Source organism: Apteryx mantelli, chromosome 10, assembly GCF_036417845.1.
Source record: "Apteryx mantelli isolate bAptMan1 chromosome 10, bAptMan1.hap1, whole genome shotgun sequence".
NCBI lineage: Eukaryota > Metazoa > Chordata > Aves > Apterygiformes > Apterygidae > Apteryx > Apteryx mantelli.
The window spans coordinates 15,296,669-15,319,003 of record NC_089987.1 but is presented as its reverse complement, the minus strand read 5'-3'; the positions used below and the strand labels follow the sequence as shown (position 1 = coordinate 15,319,003).

At 40.5% G+C, this 22,335-nt stretch overlaps 1 protein-coding gene across 1 annotated transcript; it reads left to right on the top strand.

The window, feature by feature from the left end:
- Nucleotides 1-112: 112 nt before the first annotated feature.
- MYLK3 (myosin light chain kinase 3) lies at nucleotides 113-22,293 on the top strand. The gene is made up of 14 exons (XM_067302901.1): nucleotides 113-625; nucleotides 3,058-3,123; nucleotides 4,128-4,218; nucleotides 5,469-5,907; nucleotides 8,656-9,227; nucleotides 11,231-11,336; nucleotides 12,766-12,859; nucleotides 13,175-13,284; nucleotides 14,529-14,670; nucleotides 15,709-15,779; nucleotides 17,221-17,349; nucleotides 18,431-18,583; nucleotides 20,404-20,536; nucleotides 22,026-22,293. The coding sequence occupies exons 1-14, from the start codon at nucleotides 113-115 to the stop codon at nucleotides 22,095-22,097; spliced, it is 2,691 nt and encodes an 896-aa protein (XP_067159002.1). The 3' UTR covers nucleotides 22,098-22,293.
- The last annotated feature ends 42 nt before the right edge of the window (nucleotides 22,294-22,335 follow it).

The following is a 22,335-nucleotide window of genomic DNA, read 5'->3' as shown; positions in this document are numbered from 1 at the left end:
GCTGTCTGGTAGAGGGGTAACCGAAGAAGATGAATTTTCAGAGACTTGTTCTCTAATTTATGATTAATGAGAAGCCAGCTTAATCTCTCCGATATCCTGCTACCTGGACAGAATGTCTGCGAGTAACTTGGACCTTGCAGAGGGGAATGCTGTGACTAAGTTACAGCCTACAAAAGTGAACAATTTAAACATGATGGACAAAAAACTGAATCTGTTGAATGAAAAGGTGGACAAATTGTTACATTTCCAGGAAGACCTGACAGGCAAGCTGCAGCAAGTTAACAAAGGCATTGATGATATAGAAAAAGATATTAACAAGCTAACAGTATCCCAGGCAGCTCCTGATGAGACCGATGCAATGAAAAAAGTCCTAAAACTATTGGACAGTACGCACCAGGCTGATATCCAGAGCATATGCTCAGAAGTATTGAAATTGATGAAAATTGTCCAGCTAGATGCCTCGAAGCATAAGGAGAGGCTGGCAAAGATAGAGAAAAGGGTTGATACGCTGGATAAGGTTATTACATTCATGGGAGAAATATTAAAAAATTCGAAAGTAGTGGATTTTATTCTCAAAGGCATTGTTCCCTGGAAGAAGGGGAGTCTGCTGGAAATCCTTGTAGAGGTTGGTTTTGATTTACTATTCTTGATATTTTCTTTGTGGAGTATCAGGGCTTTTGAGTTCTCCTGCTGACTTATCACAACATCTGTAATTCAGGATTTCATTTCAGCACTGCCATTACAGCTTACTGATGCAACCTTTGAATTGTAAAACTCTTGAAGCAGAGACAAAGTTCAAAAAGCCTTGCAGGTCTATGTCTGATGCGCCTAAAGTGGGTCAGGTAATCCTCTAATAAGTATGAGGAGTAGATTGCTACTGTAAAAGAAAATTCAGCTTCTGCAGTGACATTCAGATTAGTGACTGAATTGAGCCCCTGGTGAAAAGAAGTAGGAGTAACATACTGGGAAGCATTTGTTGAAGGAAGACGTTTCTATTTTCTTGATTGATTTTTTTGAGGTCTGAACACCAGTTACTAAAACTTATACTGACTTATGTTCATATAACCAAGCTGATTTATATGTCCTTGGATGTCTAAGCCAGTTTATGAACTCTATTGACATTGTCCGCTCCTCAAATCAAATAGTTGCTCTGTTTGCAAGTGCAGTTTGCATCAGTTCCTAGATGTCAGTTCGTAGCCGCCACTTAAGGACAGTGAGAGGGAGAACAGGCAAGACCAGTATGTAGTTGGTACTGTGTTTTAGAATTGATTGACATTGTTTTTAAAAGCTATAGGCATTTGGAATTAGTTTTGGCTATTGGGAGCTTTGAGTCTTCACAACAGCTTGTATCTCACTGTGAGAAAGAAGGGGAGGAACTGTGTGAGTTGGAATATTTGGGATGTTTGTTCATTCCAAGGATCTCTTTGTATGTAGAGCTGTGCCTACAGCAAAAAGAACTTAGCTCAAATGCCCATCCCTCTGTAAGTCCATTCCTATTCTACTCTGAATATTTTTTACCAAATCAGTAAAATGTACGGGTGGAAGGTGCACCTAAACTCTTACAAAAACAGGACAGTACTAGACCCCAGCATAGCTTTTCAAGGTTTCTGAGAGTTCTTCTGGTCTCCTTCTTGAATGTCAAAGGCTGACAAGTGAGCGGGATGTTAAGGATAGGGAAGAGTTTATAAAGAATTTCATTTAGAATTGAGACCATTAAGTGATACATCAGATATCAACCTTAACTCCAGATGGAGATGATGTTTGTACTTGAAATCTGTTCCAATTTCAGTCCTACAGCTTTTTGGAGAAATGAAAAAACTTTTGAAGTTTGATCTATGTTGGTTAAAGATGCATTTTAACAGGTTACTGCCTGCAGCCACTGTCTAATGCTTGGAGACAGATACATTTCTCTTCTTTGTGGGGTTACACCCTGATTTGAACTGACAACGCATAGTATGTTAAATGGCCATAAGAAGATGAATATAAAGATGTTGACCTAATTTCTTGGTCAGATTATCAATTTCCAAGTGAAAAGAATAGTAAGGAGGGATGCAGATGGAGAGGTGGTGTGAGAAGTGCTGGTGGAACGACTCGCATGGAGTCCAGCGTACGGTCAGCACGAGTTGTCACCTAGCTGCTATGCGCTGCCTCCTCGCCAGGGCCTGCGAAGGAGGAGAGGAGGTCTGCAGAGGTCTGAACCTCAGCCCAGTTTTACAGGTGGGGAGATGGAGGCTGAACAGTGAGGTGATCCTGCTGATGGTTATCCAGGGCCTGGGGTGAGGAGTAGGTCTCTACCTGGGCTCTAGCCACTGCCTCGGTTGTAGGACAGGCAATGCATATTGGACAAGCAGACAGTTTTATGGCTAACTCCAGTTTTGATAAATGACCATTACCGTCCTCCTCTTGTGTCTGGTCATGAGCAGGTCTTGAAATTGGAGCATGAGTAGTTGTAAGACCTTAAGATATATCTGCACTTTGGTCACAGAACGGCTGCTGAGTAGCAAGCAATATTTGAACTAGGTTTAAAAGAGTGAGGTGGTGTATGTACTTGATCTAGCTGCGGTAATGTGGAGCAAAGCGTGGGTGAATGTAAAAACAAATGAGCTTGTGCGGAGCCATGTGCTAACTTGGGTGTTTCAGTTCTGCAGTCTCTTGTATGACAGCAGTGTAGAGCCGTCCAAAGAGGTCCACAATTGCGCTGGGGTTGCACACAAAAAGAATCTGCTACTTGATTGTTTCTGTTTTCCAACCTTTGTTTTGTAACAGCATTGCTGCTTATCACAGAGCTGGCTTTGCACAAGGTTACTAAGTATGGGGATGGGAGTCAGGAGGTCATGTTTTGATTTTTGGGTGAAGTTGTTTGCTGAGGGTATGACAGCATTCCAGGGATGCCATTGGAATGCTTATGGGAGAAGTTTTGCTGGGTAGGCTTCAAATTAATAAAAGACTATGAACTGAGCTTCATAGAAGCCAAACCTTTAACTCTTTATTTTCAAAAAACACCCCAAAAACTAGCATTAGACTGTCAAACTTTCTCAAGGCTTTCTTTGCACATAGGATTTTACAAGAATAATGTTCCCCCTGGTCATTGTTGCAGGTTTGATTAGAGCTGTAATAAAAATGGTAATGATATTTTACTGTCTTTATTATTTAGATTTTTTTTTTAATTAGTGGGGAAAGCGGGATTTTCTGTACCATCAGTGAAGGTTGGACCATGAAAAACTTGATCCCTTAACCCTTTTTACTAACAGCTGAAGGGGCTGATGTGCAGCAGAGATGTAATCAGTTATGTGCAGAAATATTGAAAATGTTGCTTGCTTGCTTATGTAAATAAGGGTAGGAGGCTATCATTATAAAAATAATTAAATTTTAACTATAATTGAAGCCAAGAAATATAATGTTATGTCTTTCCTATTTTTGTGTAATGTTTTTTCCTAAATATTAGTTATTTAGTTTTGATTGCAAATGTATTGCTATGTAAAGTGCTTAGTAGTGCTATTTCATAAGTATTACTCCTCTATGTTTTGTTAATTGGTGGAAGAAATGTGTTTAAAAATAAACATGCTGGCAAAAGAAAAGTCTGTTTTTAACCATGCCAAAGCCAGCATCGATAAAGGTACATACGTAAGAGCTATCATAAAGCTAGGGGCTCTTTGTCTGTATCGCCTGTCTCATAGCTCAAATCATGAATAATCTTCTTAGATGCTGTGAGACAAATTTTTATAATATTATATAAACATTGCTTGTCTTTCAGTGACCAGCCTAAAAGGGACAGAATTACAATATTATTTCCTTTTCTAATATATCCTTTATCTTATGTTCCACATCCCATGGTTTTTAATGTATATGAGTAAGAGTAACACCAGGCGAAGTCTTTGACAGTTAACACTTTGGAAAGTAGTGAGCTAATGTATTATTCTGTTGTCTTGTTTTACAAGAATGCCTTTTAACAAAAGGGGAGAGATACTGGAAAAGAGGAGGAAAGGCAATAGTTAACTAAAAATGCAGATTGGAGGTGTTAGGGCACATTTTATAGGGTCTAAATACCTATGCAGCTAGAGGAACCCTGTGGGAAATGAACACCATTGGCCATAAATGTTACTTTTATATTCCATTGCTATTTTTAGGCCAAAGATAAACCTGAAGAGAGTGGTGCAAAACCTAAGCATGTGCTTAGTAATAGAGGAACGCAAACTGAAAGCAAGAAGCCAGTGGAAGGTATGTATAACTCCAGGCATGCTGTAAGCTTTGACTCCAGGATGTGCAGCAGACAGACTGGTAACTGCATCCACAAGTACTAGAAAAATACGGCGATGTTCTTCCCTCCTCCACAAGAACACCTGTCCCCAGATTGGTCCCCACAAAAACCTAGAAGCTCACCAAACTCAATGCGTCACCTTTGTTTGGCTACACTGTTTCTTTGCTATGGAATTACACTGAGATGAATTAAGAGAGCAGTACTGGTTCTGAGATAGCATGAAGGTAGTGGCAATATCTCATAACAAACCTATACAATTCTTTTTCCTTAACACAGCTGAACCAGCCCTCCTCCCCTCTCCCCCTCTGAAAGGGAGACATGCTGACATTGGAATATCTTTTCTGATCAGCAAATTTCATGGCCATGTCAGGGCTTAGGGAAGAGATTCCTATTTAGGATGCATCTGTCAGGGCACTGCCCTGCTGCATCCATTATTAATGCCTGTGAAGTTGCAGCAGGGGTGAATGTGATGTTGAACAGGCCCTGTCATACTGTCCGCTTCACAAATTGCCAGTGGATCCCTTAAATTATGGAAGATCCCCTTTTTTGTTTCTTCATTTAGAAAGCAACAAAAATAAAACAGCCATCTAGTCACAGTTCTGACTCAAAAGCTACACAGGATTGTAAACTAATCTTGCTAACAAATACCCCATGCGTGTTGAACCCTGAAGGAAATTACACTATAAATTTTCACAGTTAATATTCCCAGCCACTGTCATGAGAAGGTGCTGAAGGACCTTCTTGTCCTTTTGTAGAAAATGCAAGGGGCCTTGTCTCAAGCCTCTTAAGGTCTTGATCCTTGCATCTCTGCTGCTGTGGTCAAGAAGAGGTTGTAGCAGGTCCTGGCTGGGACTTCAGTGTCTGAACTACCTGCTACGTTTGCCCCCAGAGTAACTTCAGATTTGAAAGGCAGCAAGCTGAGCCTTACGTTTTCTTTTTTGTTTGTTTGTTTGCTTTCTGGAAATCCAGCTTCTATCTGCAATACTGCTGGAAAGTTAGCAAAGCAAACCTGTGATTAAGCCATGAACATTAGTATTGGCGCTCTCAAGCCTGCTGGTGAGGATTTTGCACCTTTCAGAGGGTTTCTTCTGAGCTTTCCAGGCACCATAACTGCATAGGCTATTTTGGATGGTGGGTTATTTTACTCCTCCTCTATTTCTCTGTCACTTTTGTCAAGGCTTATTCACTATTAATGGCTTGTCTTATTCAGAGACCAAAAGTGGGAAAAAATTGGATGAAAACAATGGAGCATGTGAGAAGGTGAACACTTCTAGCACTACAGCTCACAAAGTTGACTCTAAACCCCAAGTCAAAGAGAGAGCAGCACCACCGCAAGCAGTAGAAGGTGCTGGCAAAACACAGAGCTCTAAGATTTATCAACAACAAAAGCACGCTGTTGTCAAAGCTTTGAATCAACACAATGGCCTTCCCTTCGTACATCAAGATCATGTAGGGAACCAAAATACTCCTGCTAAAGCAAATGATACGGACAGAGCCCCACATCTAGAAGAGCACCACAGGCAGCTTTTTCGTCAGAAACTCGGAGAGAATGACCCCAAACCTGCGCGGCTGAGCGCAGCCTCTCGGGAAGCTGCACCCTCCACGTCCCGGGCCATATCTGACACAGGGTGTGAAGTGACACGTACCAGGTAATGGCCTGGTCGGTAATTTTCTGTGTGATCTGAAACATTGCATGTATTAAAAGGAAAAAAAGTAAAGATAGATTATCAAAAAGATATCGCCTGCTGAAGTGTGATCAAGGGGAAAAATGGCTGTGCTGGAAAAGGAGCAGTGGGACCTTGCAAATGGATAAAGCAAAGAACTGAAAGCAGCATGGGCCCCTTCTAATTTTTTATGAAGCTAAAGAGTTAGAGGAGTAAATACATGAGGTATTTTAGATACGATAGTTTTCTGTGTGCTAGAGAGATGGTAGGCTGACCACACAGGATAACTCAAGGAATTGGACCTTTATAAACCACTCACTCCTTTCCAATTCATCTGTTTTTATAACCATCACAAATCCAAGTGACTTGTTTCCTTTGACCTTCTCAGTGTTTTTGATGGCTTTCTTTTATGCCAGATTGTCCTTCATTAATCTTTGTTAGCCTAATCTTGTTAGGCTCAAAGGCTCTGTTAGTCTTTGACATGCATCCTTCAATCCTTTTCCTTCTGAATTATTTCTTCAGAATTTAATTTATAATTGCATTTATTAATACCCCCCCCCCAAAAAAAAAACCCCTTTAACTACCATGCCTCTCTGTATGGCCTGGTGTATATAGGAAGGAGTGTGTGCATGTGTATGTTTATGTATGTTTGTGTATACTCTCACACACCCTCATGTGTCTATTCACACTCACACCTTTGTGTGTGCAAATCAGTGTCTGAAGGCCAGACAAGAATGTGGCACTACTTTTATATGTGCATGTTTTAACTTGAATACTTTGAATTTGTGTCAGTACTTGTGAATACAGGCAAGGCGTTTAAATGTTGCTGTGAAATGGGTAGATGTCTACTGGGATTAGAGGACTTTTTAAAGTAACGTGAGTGAAGACTAAATCAGCAAAATGAATGGAAGTTGTCCTGATGTCAGTGTGTGTGGCTCCATGTGAGAAACGGCTCATTGCAAAGATTCACTTATTGATATAGTCTTAACACAGAGACTGGGGCCTTCAAAGGACATTTTTCTCCTGAGAGTGCAAGGATGTGGCAGGAGAGAGTGGGAGAGGCTTTCACTACTGTAACTTCTCCAGCATTCAGGAATGACTTTGTGTACAGTCTGTGGACACTGTTATGTCCAAACTGGTTGCTGTAATAACACTGAAAGCGTGAGCCTTCTCGTATTTGGCCATGAGTTTTAGCCTCTGGCTCGTGAGCCGTAGGCACCTTGCTGGAAACAGCGGAGTAGGTCCGTCTCAGCTGCCTGCCCTAGTGCTGCCCTGGAGGTTCCCACCTGTACCTTGCTCAAGGTGTTTATGAAGCAGTAGCTGAAATGTATGTTACCCCTTGGAAATCAGTGCTGGTTGGTGATGATATGCCAGGCAGTGAACTCGGAGGGAGAGGCAGCAGCCTCTGGAGCAGCTGGGTGGTTTGAACAAAGGGTGTCAGAGCCCCGAAGAGTTTGGTTTGTGGAGGAGGGAGGACAAGGCAAAGCTGGAAGGCAGAACCTAACCCAGGATAAGTCCCAGGGAAGCAGCAGTCCTCCTGAATAGGTACCTATGAAGAGTTTGTGTGTGAAGGCACACAAGTGTAGTAAATGCCTCTCTAAGATGAATACAACTTTTAGTGAAGTCTGTAAGCCCATGCAGAAACACAGAAAGAACATTGTGTTCCCCTGCTTGGAGAAGTGTCCAAGAGTCCTGTCGAGTTCAGGCTTGTCTAGATAGCAGCGGAGGTGTCTGCTCAGAGCTGCCTTCAGCTGCTCTGATAGCTCGCTCCCCCTGAAGTTCAGATTCATAGCACAATGCAAAGGGTGTTAAAGGTGCTAAAAATGGGAAACTTCAGACCCTTGTTAGGCAAAAGTGGAAACAATTTCTTTTACAATGTCTCTTGTAATAAGGTGTAGCTCCACTGAAAAAGGCAATAACTTTGGGGAGAATGAGATGCATTCTCTCCTGGACATCAGATTTTCTTTGATTGCTGTTATATAAGATCTACTATACAACTTTAGCCTTCAGTTATGTTCAGGAGCCTCATAACAGCTGACTCAAATTTTATCACATGAATATCTTTGACAGAATTTAAGAGTATAGAAGTTTGGTTTTTAATCCATGTTCTTTCCGGTAATATAAAAAAAAAGATTAAAAGTTCCCAGTAGTTGGAATGCCAAGAAAAATAACATCAACAGAATGAGATAATTTATGAAAGTTATGTTTTTAACAAAGTTGTGGAAAGAATGCTATCCCATATGAAGACACAAAAACAGACCTGCATGCTCAAATGTCAGCTAACTGAAAGAGGGCTAGGACACAAACATTCAGATTTGCAGAGCCATACAAGCAGTCAGACACTTAGACACTCAGCTTGTAACTTGTGAAGGTGATCACTACCACCTGTCTGCCCAAATGAGTGGTCGTCTGTTAGACTAACTGCAGTAACTGTGAAAAGGGGATGAGCTTTTGGATGGTGAGACTTGCATGCTTTGTGGTGTGTGACGTATTTTGTGCCCAGCAGAGGGCAAACATATACATAGACTAGGACAGGGAATGAGCATCAGCATGCCTTTTTTTTGGTAGCTCCCCACGAAGTGCTGTGAGTATTTCCTAAGGGAATTGCATAGCTAAATTTCCTTAATATCATAGAAATCTGTGATTTAAGAAGGCTGTAAACATTTTTTTCTACCAAATTATGCAAAGCAAGACTAATCATCTGCATAAAAATGTCATCTGTCTGCTCTGCAGGATATCCATCAGTGTGCATATGACTGAAACGAAAGAACAGACTGAGGTGACCAAGGAAGGAAGCTTAAATGATCACAGAGGTAAAAGCCCTAAAGCAAAATCTCCATCCTCCACACCAGCAGAAGTAGAAGCAGTTAAACAGCTGCCTGACAAATTAAAACTTAATCAGAGTCCTAAAAACACCAGCACTGAGCCAAATCAAGAAGTGAAAGGGGACAATAAGCAAAGTCAACCTGCATCTCGAATAGGGAAACAACAGACATTACTGAGCAAGTCCAAAGCAGCTAAAAAGTCTGAAGAGAAGTCAGAATTAAAATGCAAGCCCGTAACCTCACAGAATACCTCTGCAAAGGAGTCAAAGAAAGATCTGGGAGTAGAAGTGAAAATCCATCAAGAAACCACCAAAGCAGAAGAATCCCTGAAGGATATCAACTCTGAGAGGAGACAGTCTGAGTTTGCATCTTCAGGAGGAAGTGGAAATGATGCAAATCAGTGTACAGGAACGGCACCAGAGAAGACTAAGCCATTAGGAGCTAGCAAAGAGCTTCCTAAACAGGATGAAATGATTATTGGTAAGTTGCTCACAACTACTCTTGGAAACATTTATGCTGAGGTTTATGCTACCCATGTATGTTATATATACAATAATAACTGGAGCTGTACTCATTAGACCCACCTGTATTTTAAAGTTCAAGAGCATTTACTTAAATACCACATATACTTTTGACCTTCTGGTATTGAAAACAACTGAATTCACATTTGTAGGGTTTCCTTTAATAGTAATTTTCCTGTTTTCAGTCATACAGGCTGAACATAAACACTGTTTTCAAGTTTAAGTCCATTTAAAGGGTGTTTTTTGGGGAAAAAGTTCCTTTAAAATAAAATTGGGTGAAGTATATGTGTATTCAGAAGTGTGCCTCTTTACAAAAAAAATTCCTTTTTTGCGGGGGTGGGGGTAAATAAAACATTTATTCCATAAGATAAAGAATATGCAATTCAGGTATGTTCTAGCAACTATGAATTGGAGTTCAGAGGGCAGCAAAATATTATAGGAAGAGTAACTTGCTGTGGTCTTTGTTATGTTATTGCCCACAGATCTCTCTTTGGTTACTGTGTGAATGCTTGATTGCATTGTTTCAGGGCTACTCTCTACTGGCAACGTTAAATATTTATGTCTCCCAGAACGTACATATGTGGGTAGATGTCCTGACCTGGATCTGGCTTCCTCAGCAGTGGCTGGAGATGAACAGAATACATGTTAAATTGTGGCACAAAATATTTGGAGTTTAATTGTACAATTGCTTTGAATGTGGAACCCCTCAAATAGGTTTCTAGAGGCTTTACCCTAGAAAAATTTGGATGTTAAGTGTATCATGGTTAATTGAATGAGCTTCCCAGGAACTGATTATCTCCCCAAGAACTGATCAAGTTTAATGTTAATGTTTGCAGCTTTAGCTAGGACATTGTTTGAAAAAATCTTGCTGCCAGGAGAAGCCTCCTGACTTTGCCAATAACTATGCTGTCATGATTATTGGGTATCAGCGTTGGGTGTTCGTGCTGGTCTTTCCGGTTGCTGTATAAAGATTAAAGAAGATTAAGTGTTGTAGTTCTTAAACTTCCAGATATTTTTATAAGGTGGTTTCTTCTCTTAATGGATAAATTAAGATGTTGATCTTCTAGAACTTTACTATATTAAAAAGCAGAGGCTGAGAGTCAGGAGGTAAGAATCCTATTCTAAGTTGTGGGCCTTTATTCCTCGTCTGTAAAAGGGTGTTAATGGTAGAAGTTCCTCACTTGAAGCAACAGAGGTTTTTGGATATTGTCAGCACCTTGCTTCTGCCAGCTCTCTATAAATGCAAAATATTTTCTTGAAATTCTCATCTAGTAAAGTACTCGAGCATGTGTTCTTAACTGAATATCATTTAAATTAACAAATAATTCCATTGTTTCTGGTTATTTTACTTAGATTCCTCTCCTAAAAATAGCAAAGGAGTAGCACGCCTAGTGTTATCCAGGTGCTTCAGTGCTTGTTTGAATTTCGGCAGAAGAAAAAGCGATGGGATGGTAGAGGAACGTGAAGCAAAGAGAAAAGATGGGAGAGAGGGTAGTGCTTTGCTAAAGCACTTTACTGAAGTTCTGTTTAGAGTGTTTGCATGAGCAGTTTATCAGCAGTTGGCTGTCTGGGCCTGAATTATCTGGGTGTTTGTGCTGACCCCCTGGTATTTCTCCCTAGAGCCCTACAGCCACAGAAATGCTGAGCACTGGGGAGGGGAGAAGCTGCGCTTGTGTGTTTGCAATCCCGGCTCTGCTTCAGCCAGGCCTCTCTGAGAAACTGGGTTCATCCCTTCAGGAACAGTGGTGGTGAAGGTGGAGGGAGCTCAAGAGTGGTTTTTGTGGAGCTGTGGAGTGTGAGGATGCCAGGAGCACGTTAGGCAGTTGAGACTTCTCATTATACTTACACGCATCACCTTGTGTTTGCTATTTTGTGGACTGAAAGCGCTGGTGTGAGGGTGCTGACACTGAGTGCAGTGATTTGTGGAGAGAACACCTCATGACTGGGTTGTCTCCTCTTTAGACGACAGCCCTTCTCCTCCGGCTCCTTTTGAACATCGCATCGTGAGTGTCAAGCAAGTGGAGGTGACAACATGCTACTCTGTGTGTCGTCATGAAGTACTAGGGGGGTAAGTCTCTGTCCCTAATGCTGTGCTGCAGGTGGTGGCTAAGGCATGAAGAAGTGGAGTTACCCAGTGAGCTAGAGCTGTCTGTTCCTCACGCAGCTCCGCGGTGCCCGGGTGAGGCAGGTACAAGCCTGCCGCAGCCCGCGGGTGAGCGGGTGTTTCGTGGCTTGCGGGGCTCGGTAGCACTCTCCTGCAGCAGCTTGGGGAGCGATGGATACCAGCTCGCTGCTTTTTAGTCTGCAGGCTTGACTGCAGGAAAACGTGATGCAAACATATCTAGTGTGTTTATTCGTAGTACATGCTATGAATATCCTCTCTACACTTCTTATACGCTTTCCATGCCACTCTTCCTCTCAGTGCTTTAGGCTTTGTAGGAGAAGCTGGTGAGAGTTGAAGGCCAGAGCAATAAGAGAAAAATTTGGCCTAGGATAGTAGAGCAGGGAGAGCGTGGGTAGGGTGTCAGATCCCTCCATTCCTCTTGTCATCATCAGGACCTTGTGGGCTATCATAGTTGCTGGGCTCCTTGTACCTTCTGTTGACGTCTCCCCGCTCCCTCCAAGGCTCTTAAGACCTGGGACTGAAACCAGTCATCTTATTCAGATTCCTGACTGTGATCTTGGGTGATGGCTCTCTGCATCTGATGTAACGGTTCTGGCCAGAGCTGGAGTCGTGAGAAAAAGCTATAACCTTCAGACAGATTCAGAACATCTGAAGCCAGCAAAGCTCATTAGGTCAGGCAGCCTCCATAATCTTTTTTTCAGTGCTGAACAGCACATTAAAGAGAAAGAAGGGAAAAAGTTGTAATTATTTTGACCTTACATTTAGGTTTCACTTATAGGAAGTCTGCAGCTTGCTTCAGCCTACTTATCTAACAAGAAGGTCTGATTTACAGGCTGATCTAAGTACAAATACAGCTTAGTAAGTGTAAGCCTGATGATGCAATAGCAGAAAAGATGGTGTTTAAAAATCATCCCAAGGGACACTAATATAACTGGATGGCATGGGGGAGAATTTACAACATGCGAGAAATGCAGCCTGTGGAGTGGCTACAGTTACTGGTGTTATAGTCATTAAAAAAGTTATGAGATCAGGACAGAAATATCCTTGTTAATATACCCACTAACACATCACTGAAGGACAGCAAGCGGGTATAGTTACGGAACTGAAAAAGAATATCGTCAGGTTGTCATACCACTGTGAAATGTAGTAATATGTAGGGAGCATAATATTTTAATGTAAGCATTGAACAACTGGCTGGAAAGATAAAACTAATCCTTCATAAGCTGAGAGAAAGAGGAGATTCATGCTGCTGGCCACCTGATTCTGTTCACTTTGTACCATGCTATTTTTAATCAACGATAAGAATAGTTTGAGAAGTTTTTGTGGTGAGTTGTGTTAAAACATTTTCCCATCCTTTGCTTTGTATCAACAGGGGGCGTTTTGGGCAGGTTCATAAATGCACAGAAATATCAACAGGTCTCAACCTGGCAGCCAAAATCATAAAAGTGAAAGGAGCAAAAGAAAAGGTAATTATGTTGTTGTAAATCTAAATGAGCAGATAAATCTCACATATTACAAGCACCTTCATTAGTCTTCACTGAATCAGCTCTGAAGAATTAATGTCTCATTGTGTAGTATCCAATATTATAAAATGTGTCTTAGTGGATATTAGAATGAACTTTATATGACTGTTTGTAATCTCCTGTGTTTGTGATTAAACCTTTTGTTCACTTGGGACTTGCGGTATGACTGTTGCTGGGTTTTACAAATAGTTGCATTTGGATGTGTTGGTATTTAAGAAGCATATTTGCTCATTTTTTGTTAATTTGTTATTTTTTCAGGAGGAAGTAAAAAATGAAATTAACATCATGAACCAATTAAATCATGTGAATCTGATCCAGCTTTATGATGCTTTTGAAGGCAAAAGTAACATCACTTTGATCATGGAATAGTAAGTTTAAATGATCTCAGGCACTGTCAGATATTTGCGTTTGCTCAGGTCACTAGAGGAAATAAGGAACAATAAATCAGAGGTGTGAGAAAGACTTGGGTAGTTTCCCAGCCTATGAGAAAGCTGATTTCATTTTCAAAATGCATTTTGAAGGTGATTTCTTTAGGTTAAAAATTACATATTTCATAACATTGCCATTTAAACAAATGGTAAGAAAGGCAGCTATATTCCAGAGTATGAAACAAATTGCAAGATTGTTAATGAAGAGCTTCACTGTAATTAATTTTTCATTTGAGAGCTTAGCTTATAGGCCCTAACATTATTGTCCCTAACTACCAAGTTATGTAAAGGTGTTGGAGATGAATAAAAAGATCATAGTAGAGAAAAAGGGAATGTGAGACCCAAGCATGAGAAGAAATGAGGTGTCTTAAGTAGATTTAGAAAAGAGGTGGAGAAAGCAGGAAAGTGATTCACTATGTGCATGGGCTAGCTCCTTTTGCATTTTTGAGGATTAATAAAGATACCCTATTTGAAGCTGAGTAAGAATTTTTGTCTGTACCAAGTATGGAACAAACCAGAAGTATACCAGCTGGCTTTTCTGAGTAGAAGCATATTGCTTTACAGAAAACTGAAGTTTTTATAAACTAAAAACTGAGATGCCACTACAGAACTAATCCTTAATGGCATTAAGGAAAAATGGGCACAAATATATGAATGAAAAAGTATAAATATGCTAGACATTTAAAATGTGTATGTTTAAATCCATACTTCAGGTTTTTAATCTAGCAGAAACCTTATCAGAGCTATGTCTGATGTTGTTTTCTTTTTATGTGCAAAATAAGTTTCAGTTGTCATTTCAGGTAGAACAAATCTGAATTTGAGAAGTTTCATTTATTAAGTTTTATAGGCTGACTTTTATTTTCTCTATGCTGTCAAGACGATGAGCGAATAACAGATACTTTGGTACTCCCCATAGTATCTTCAGTCTTGCTGGCTGTGTGGTTCTGGTTTTGGGCCTTTTTCCTGAATGTTAGCAGCAACTTTGCCATTTCAGAAGGCACTGCAGACTGATGTGGAATTCCAAGCTCAAAAATAAGCCTCCTGGAGTTTTGAGAATACTGACGTGCTTTATATTGGATGTATTGCTAGGACCCTTGCTAAATTAGAAACTCAGTTCCCACCTTGGAAATTGAGCAATTAAGGAATCTTATTGTTTTTAACACTTCTCTATGTCAATATTTTAGTCTTGATGGTGGTGAATTATTTGACCGAATCACTGATGAAAACTACAATCTAACAGAGTTGGATACAATCCTGTTTACCAGGCAAATTTGTGAAGGAGTCCACTACTTGCACCAGCATTATATTCTCCACCTAGATCTGAAGGTCAGTAGTTTCTGCTCTCTGCTCTTTAGTGACTCTGTGGTGCGGGCCAGGACAAAATCACCAAGTATGGAGATTGCAGGAACAGGGTCATTTCTCTTTTCTTTGATTTATTTCATACTGAAGTACTTATTTAATTCAGTAGCCACAATGAATTAAGCTCTGAAGATTCATTATTTTCTTCAGTGTCTGGTAGCTTGCTTAGAATACTGAAATAAACCAGGTCTCTGCTTTTGCCTCTCTTGGATGAGAAGTTTTCCATTTTGTCTGAAATGAAACCATACCCTTCCTTTGTCATTTAAAAAAAAAAAAAAAAAAAAAAAACTTTGGAAAGAAGTGCCTGCAGTCTTCCCACCACTTCCCTGCCCCCCACAACTGTACTCAAATAACTGTTCTGTCATCCTCCTATTGTTTGTATTTCTTAATGCCTGGAACTGAACTGTGGCAAAATGATAGTATGGTTTCCTAATGGTTCCTTAATAGTTGATTTCTTAACTTGTTTTTTCCTGTTTATACAATGCCTTAAACAAATGATGTTAGATCTGGCTGCCCTAGAGACATTTCTGCAATTATATTAAGTTTGGATTTGCCCATGGCAAATATTCTCATTAGAAAATCCGAATCTTTGCCTTTGCGAGCAAACCAAAGCATGCATTTGACATGCTTCTTGTGGCCTTTTAACTTTATGGAGTTACGTGTGTACTTTCACAGTAAATCCAGCTCAGTCCAGCCTGACTCTAACATTTTATGCAGAGGGCCTTTTTTCTGTCAAAATCCATCTCTTACCAGTGGTGAAATACAGAAATGTTGTTATAGAGCAGCAGAAGTTAAACTTCTATAAGGAACTTTAAAACCAAGCCTTTTACTAGCTCAGATGGGAGTAAGCCAGAGCCAAATCATTCTCTGCCTTGGTAGTAAGGAAAATAAAAGAAATATCCAAAAAATAATGATTAAAACCTCTGTGAATTTCTTCTTGCTCTCTTCTACTAGATGTGTCTCAAACAGTTGTATATTTAGCTAAACATCTTCTCTTTTTTGTAGCCTGAAAACATATTATGTGTAAATCACACAGGAAACCAGATTAAAATTATTGACTTTGGATTAGCAAGGAGGTAAGAGGGTTCAATTATCAATTTATTATAAAACACTGACAAATTTTTGGTAGTTCTTGTTAAATGTTTTGTTTATGCATTTTGGTAGCTCTAAACTGATTCTGATATGTGAATGAGCAAAGTAGTACGTTCCTGCAGGCATGAATTTTCTGCTATGTGCATTAATTATCTAATTACTTTTTCAAATAACATTTCTGTTGGATAAAGCTATACTGCTGTTCTAATTATCTCAAAATGCTTCCCAGTGTAGTTTTTACTCTAGGGACTCCACGAAGTCTCTTAGACTTCATGACTGCTGGGTTTTATTGTACAGGTTCCAGTTATGGAAGTTATGTACTAAACTCCTTAGGCAGATAAGCCGGTTGCAAAATGAAATGCATGTTTGAGGCGTCCTGTGTGAAACAAGAAACCCTCAGACCGATACGGCATTATCTCCATGCCTTTCCTTTGCTTGCTCTGAGTTTTTGTTAGAGGAAAGCTGTGGGAGTATGAGTCCATTCTTCTAGAATAGAAAGCAATGACTCCTATTGGTATAATAATAATATTTCTCTGAGTACTTTTCTAAACCCTGTAAGGCTACTGTATATTTCTGTTTTCATAAAATACTCTTAGAAAAAATTCTATAGACAAATACCAAGGTTTCATACATATGTACAACAGAAATGCATACACTGAGATTAAATTATGGTTTCTTTTGAAATGGAGGGTCAAGACGCAAGCTCTTACTAAGGCAAGATTGAGAACTAGATCTTCCAAGAAGTGGAGGTGTGAAAACAATGCTTTAACGATCTGTTCTGACTGTGTATACAGACATAACTCAAGCTGCCATCAGTGGCAGTTGTTACTGACGCAGTGTCTGTAGCCTTCTTTTTAAGTAATAAAACAGAATCCTCTTCTCCATATATGCATCACTGTTTTGCTTGTTACCAAGCCTAAATAATCCTCTTCAGAGCTGCACCTGAGCAGTTATGCAGGGCTCATATCTGTTATCTAGACCTTTACCCTGAGCTGTTGCTGGGTGCATCCTACTGAGCAAAGGCCCTCCAAACCTGTTTTAATGAAAGCTGATTTATTCATTTGATGTTGGACAAGATCTGCTGGAAAGTATCCTGTGGAGCCTGGCAGAGACTAAAGCTCTTGTCTCTCTGCAGGGGAGGCCTTTACAGGTTTTATTGTCCTGTGACTTCCTTCTGATTTTGCTCTGGCAAAGGGATAAGCTGATGGTGTATTACACCTGCTGTTACTGCAAAATTCACCAGTTTATCCTTTAAAGCCTTTAATGCTGTCCTGTGCCTGGGTGAATCTGCTGTGCTTCAACTGTTCTTTTTGCCATCTTTCTTTTTTTATTTTTATTTTATTTTTATTTTATTTTTTAACACAAGTATGAAATGTGTTTCCCTAGCCTGTTGACAGCATTGATGCCTCTCTCTTTCTGATAAAGGTACAAACCTCGTGAGAAACTGAAAGTTAACTTTGGCACTCCGGAATTCTTGGCTCCTGAAGTGGTGAACTATGACTTTGTTTCCTTCCCGACGGACATGTGGAGTGTGGGTGTCATCACGTACATGCTGTGAGTAAGCCCAGGAGGGGTTGCGGTGGTGGCACCAAAGGCTCTGCGACAACAGGCCAGTGACAGGTACCTGCAGAGCGGGAGTGCAGCAGCCGCTGAGCCCATGTGGGTGCGACTCTTCCTAACTCATTCCGTTAGAGGAAACGGACCTTTCATGCAAAGGCACCTCACTGTGGGTGTGAAGTCTTTGTGCAACAAATAATCCTTCATAAATATTTAAATGTTCTCCTCTCTTACCTTCTTATTTAGTGGGTTAAAATGGGTCAGGTCTTCTTTACTAAGAAAAGTTGCCCAAAGCATGTCAGAATTTTCATTTTCATTGAATTCTTGAGCACTTAAGTTAATTTTCACATTTTAAATCTGATCATCTCAGCAGCTTGGACTTGGTGTTCACAAAGGAATTAGTGTTGGGGGTGTTAGGCTATGCATCTAAACAATAAATGTCTTTCAAACAATGGGGTAAAACTTTTCTCTGGCATCTGTGCGGTGGCCCTGGAAGGCTTGTCTGTCCAAAGTCACTGCCTTCTCATGAGTTGGCACTGCATCCCAGAATTTTTCATAGCTGCTTTCCATGGACTGAATAAATTTCTGTTTTGAATTTATACATTAGCCAAAAAGCAACTGAATGGAGTGATAAGTTATTGAAGGAGTAAATATGGGCTTAGAGACTAATTGGAAAAAAAAAAAAGTATTGTTCAAAGTTTCATTTAATTCAAGCCAAATCTGTATGTGGGCCTTGATTTACAAAAGCTCTCGAGCCCCCTAGCATTCCTGGTTGGCAAAGCACCAAAGTATGACCTAGATCCCCACTAAATTAATTTATTTGGGTATCCATTAGCAGTGCTTCCTCACTTAGCTGAGCAAACTGCTAGAGAGTAACACTAACATTACAATGCTTTATTGCTCCAAACTGTTGGCTTATGTTGGTGGGGACTGAGAAGTGGAATCTCCGCTGTTGGGATTACTTCCTCTCATATACTAACCACAATTGTAAATGTATATACTAACTGCTAGTCTGTCTGTCTGTCTCTCTCTCTTTTTCTTTCTTTTTCTTTCTTTTTTTTTTTTCCTCTTCCAAAAGGCTTAGTGGCCTGTCCCCATTCCTGGGAGAAACTGATGCAGAGACGATGAATTATGTAGTCAATTGCAGCTGGGATTTTGATGCGGAAGCGTTTGAACAGCTATCAGAGGAAGCAAAAGACTTTATTTCCAGACTACTTGTGAAGGAGAAAAGGTACATCTTTCTGTGATGATCAGGACATTTGCACCTAATATCATTAAATTTCTGCTAGCCAAGTGTTTGGATTGCAGCCAACAAGAAGAACTTGCTATATGACATTTTTGCATGCTGTATCTGTGCTTGCTGGGCATTTCCACAGTGATTCAAAGCCCTTGTTTAAAATGAAAATGTCAGTGTACCTTGACTGAAGAGTTACCTTCCACAGTAACATCAATATAGGCAGGGTAGAGGAAATCTGGAAGGATTGTTCCTTGTTATGTAGGTATCAGTATTTCTTCTCTGAGCAAAAGCTATTTCTTCTGTCACTTTGGATCTTCACAAGCCCTGGCACAAATTGGAAAAAATGTTCCTTGAATACTGTGGGGGATAAATGGAAGCTGCAGCTGTGAAAATGTGCATTGTTTTCTTCTGAAGTGCTCTAAATGCATTTGGTTGATATTAAGGAGCATTTGGGACTTAACTCTGCATGTGGCTTCTCAGTCTTGGCTCCACTGAAATAAAAAGTGATTGCACATGTGAGGTTAGAAAACAGAATGAAGGCAATACTGATGTTAGACCAAGACTATTGGGTTGGGGAAAGAGGGTAGAGAAATCTTTCTCTTGCTGAATAGCAGTACAAAACTAATCAAAACAGGAAATGATGCACACTATGAAAACAGATCCTGTTGTCGAAGGGAATTCAAAGGAGCGCTTAGAGCATTGACATCTGCTAGGTCACTACCTAAATCAGACCAATCAGTGCTAATACTAATTATGTTTTAAATAAGTCACATGAAAAGTTAAGAATAAACTACCTGAGCAGAGGAATAGTCAGCAGGAGTCACCAAGGGTTTTTTTTCAGACTCTGCTGCTGATTTGCTATGAGACTGCAGATGATCTTTGCTTTAGTCTTCTGTCTATGCAGTGGGAATAGGGACTCCGTAGGGACACTGCAAAGTCTGGTAGAAGCTGCGAATGAAAAGACTATGCAAGAAAAGAGTATGACTACTAAAAGGCAAGGAGGAACAATTAGTTGGCCCAGCTGTTCATGAGGCACATGGCCAGCCTATGCTCTCCTATGGCATCTTTGCCATTCTGAGACGGGCTGGGCTGGTGCAGGAACCATGTCTGCCTTTCCTGACTGCTGAAACTGGTGCAAGCTGGTGGTTGGGTCTGAGCCCTCTCTTTTGAGTGTCAGCTGAGACAAACAGGAGTGAAGCATAGGGGACTGAAGCTTTCATTTTGAAAAATGCAAGTTAAACTTTTTTCAGCCTCCCCATTCCCCCAATTTTTCTCTCTCCCCATATATTTTCTTGAGGCTTTTGGAGACGTCCTCATATTTGGGCCCATTATTGAATGTCTGGATGCAGTGTGTGTTTTTGCTTGATCCAAGTTTAAGGTGGATACACGTCTATGCCTTTTAAATATGAGGCACAGGATAAGCCTTCTTTATCAGGACAGACAGATAAGGAACATCATGAGTTACTACCTCTGTTATTTTTCTGTATTCACTGATTCTCTTCATGAAGTTCTTCATGCACATAACAAATCAGACATAAACTGATGAATACTGTACAGCTATACAGATTTAAGCACAGGGCAATCAATGCACTGCAGCCCCCCCAGCAGCTCTTCACTCACCTCTTATGTGGGGGAGTGCAAAATGTCATGCAGACATGCATGCACTGAGGTGAAGAGCATCTCAAAATGCCTTCCCACTCAGTTTTCTGTTGGTATATTTAAGGCAGTTTCTTTGGTAATATTGAGCAGCAAAGGTTACTAACAAAACAGCAGCTGTGGTAGATGTGTTTACATGGCAGATTCTCTTCCTGTAGCTGCCGGATGAGCGCAACGCAGTGTCTGAAGCACGAGTGGTTAAACAATCTGCCTGCCAAAGCCAGGAAGTCCAGGTGTCGCCTGAAGTCCCAGTTGTTGCTGCAGAGTTACATGGCTCAGAGAAAGTGGAAGGTAAATAGATGAAGCCTGGAAAATCTTATTTCGAGAGGGACAGTCAGCTCAGTGCTGGCAGGGTCATTATTTACTTTTCTGTATGTTGACTTGCTTTTATGCACAGGGCAAGAAAGAGTTCTTGTAAATATGAGTTTGGGAATTCTACTTTCATTTGCAAATTAAATTTTCTCTCCTGCAGAATGATATTGCTTCTGCTTTTAGCAATTTTGCTTTCAAATTTTTATACTTGCTTTGGCTTGGTGTTTAGAAGTTTTTTTTTTTTTTTTTTTTCCCTCCCCAGAGGCTTCAAATACTACTCAGTTTACATTAAATGATCTTTTTCTTCAGATAGGAGAGACTTATCAGTTGACAACAGTTGTATTGTTCTTTTGCCTCTATGTGGTAGGGATACAACCAAAGGCTGTTTTGCACCTCCCATGGCAGAAGTCTGGGAGAGAAGGAAAAATTAAGCTTAAACCCATCCAGAGAACTTGATGCTCTGCACAACCTTGGAAAATTACTTAACCTTCCTGATAATCCTGGGCTGCTTTGGAACTAAGTTTGGATTGATAAGTAATATTTCTATTGGAGTTTCTGTTGGATTGTAGATGCTCAGTCCTGAAGGGTGGACACAATGATCTTGTTACACACAAGGCTGTGGAAATGCGAGGAAAACCCCATGAAGTCCATTTCCTTTTCCTTCGTCACTAGAGTTGCAATACATTGTCAAGGAGTTGCACCTGAGGCTTACATTTTTTCCACTCCAGCACTCCTGCTGTTTGGTCACAGGCTTTTGCACTTGCATTTGAAAAAAACATTATCTAAAGATATATAGTTTGTAACAGTGTTGCGGTCTGTTCTGCAGTCATCAGGGGTTCCCCAGTACAAAGCCTTTCATGGTCCCTTGTGGGGAGGATTTGAGCATCATCCTTCAGGATTCTTCAAATTACACTGATGACAGATGACTGCTTTGCTTTTCCTCCTGTCAGTACACTGAGGCCCAAACTGCAGCAGTTGGTCTGCTGCACGCCCGCAGGTAACCATGCTGCCGACGATGCAAAGACAAGCAGGGAAAGCTGGTGGGCCTCTTCTCAGCCACAAGAAGAGTTCCTCTGGTGGTTTATTTGCTTGGCACCTCTGTGTAGGAGGGATGTCAGTTTTATGTTATGTGAAACTGCTTTTGGCAGCTGTAGGTGAGTGGTGGTACACTGTAAGCTAGCTGGCTTCCCTGAGGCTGAGTCCATGCTGGACCTTGTATGAAACTTTCACCAAGTTAAACATGTGCTTCTATGAAAAAGCTAGGACTTTTCTTCAGCTGGGAAAGGTATAAACTGTCTGTAATATGCAGAAAACATGGCTGTTTTGCACTGCATTTTGCACAAGCTGTGGGACACTAGTGGCAAAAGAAACTTCTTTTTTTCTGACCTAAGCAGAACCCATGTCAGCCACAGAAAATGTCCTTCGCCTCAGTTACACTCATATTTGGACTCTTCTGTTTTGTTCACAGAAACATTTTTATGTGGTGGCTGCTGCTAACAGGCTGAAGAGGTTTCAGAGCATGTCTGTGAAGCTTGCATGAGCTTGTATGAAGCATCTACTGCTCTTGCACATGGACATCAAGCCATGAAAGAAGGACTTGTTTTTTTTCAATAATTTCTATCCCTTTCTTATATAACATAAGGTTTTGGATCTGTTCTTCTCAAATATTATGTGCATTAGAGTGCTTAGCTTCCAGAAATGCCTCAGGACAGAAGCACAGAAATAATTTCTAAAAGCAGAAGCTACCTAGCTTGTTTTTACAAGCTTTTAGTTATTGG

Bases quoted from the DNA above. Each gene is read 5' to 3' on its own strand.
- MYLK3 (XM_067302901.1), top strand. From the start codon at position 113: ATGTCTGCGAGTAACTTGGACCTTGCAGAGGGGAATGCTGTGACTAAG. The intron at 5,908-8,655 runs GTAATGGCCTGG...TCTGCTCTGCAG, and splicing joins TGTGAAGTGACACGTACCAG to GATATCCATCAGTGTGCATA. The intron at 17,350-18,430 runs GTGAGTAAGCCC...CTCTTCCAAAAG, and splicing joins GGTGTCATCACGTACATGCT to GCTTAGTGGCCTGTCCCCAT.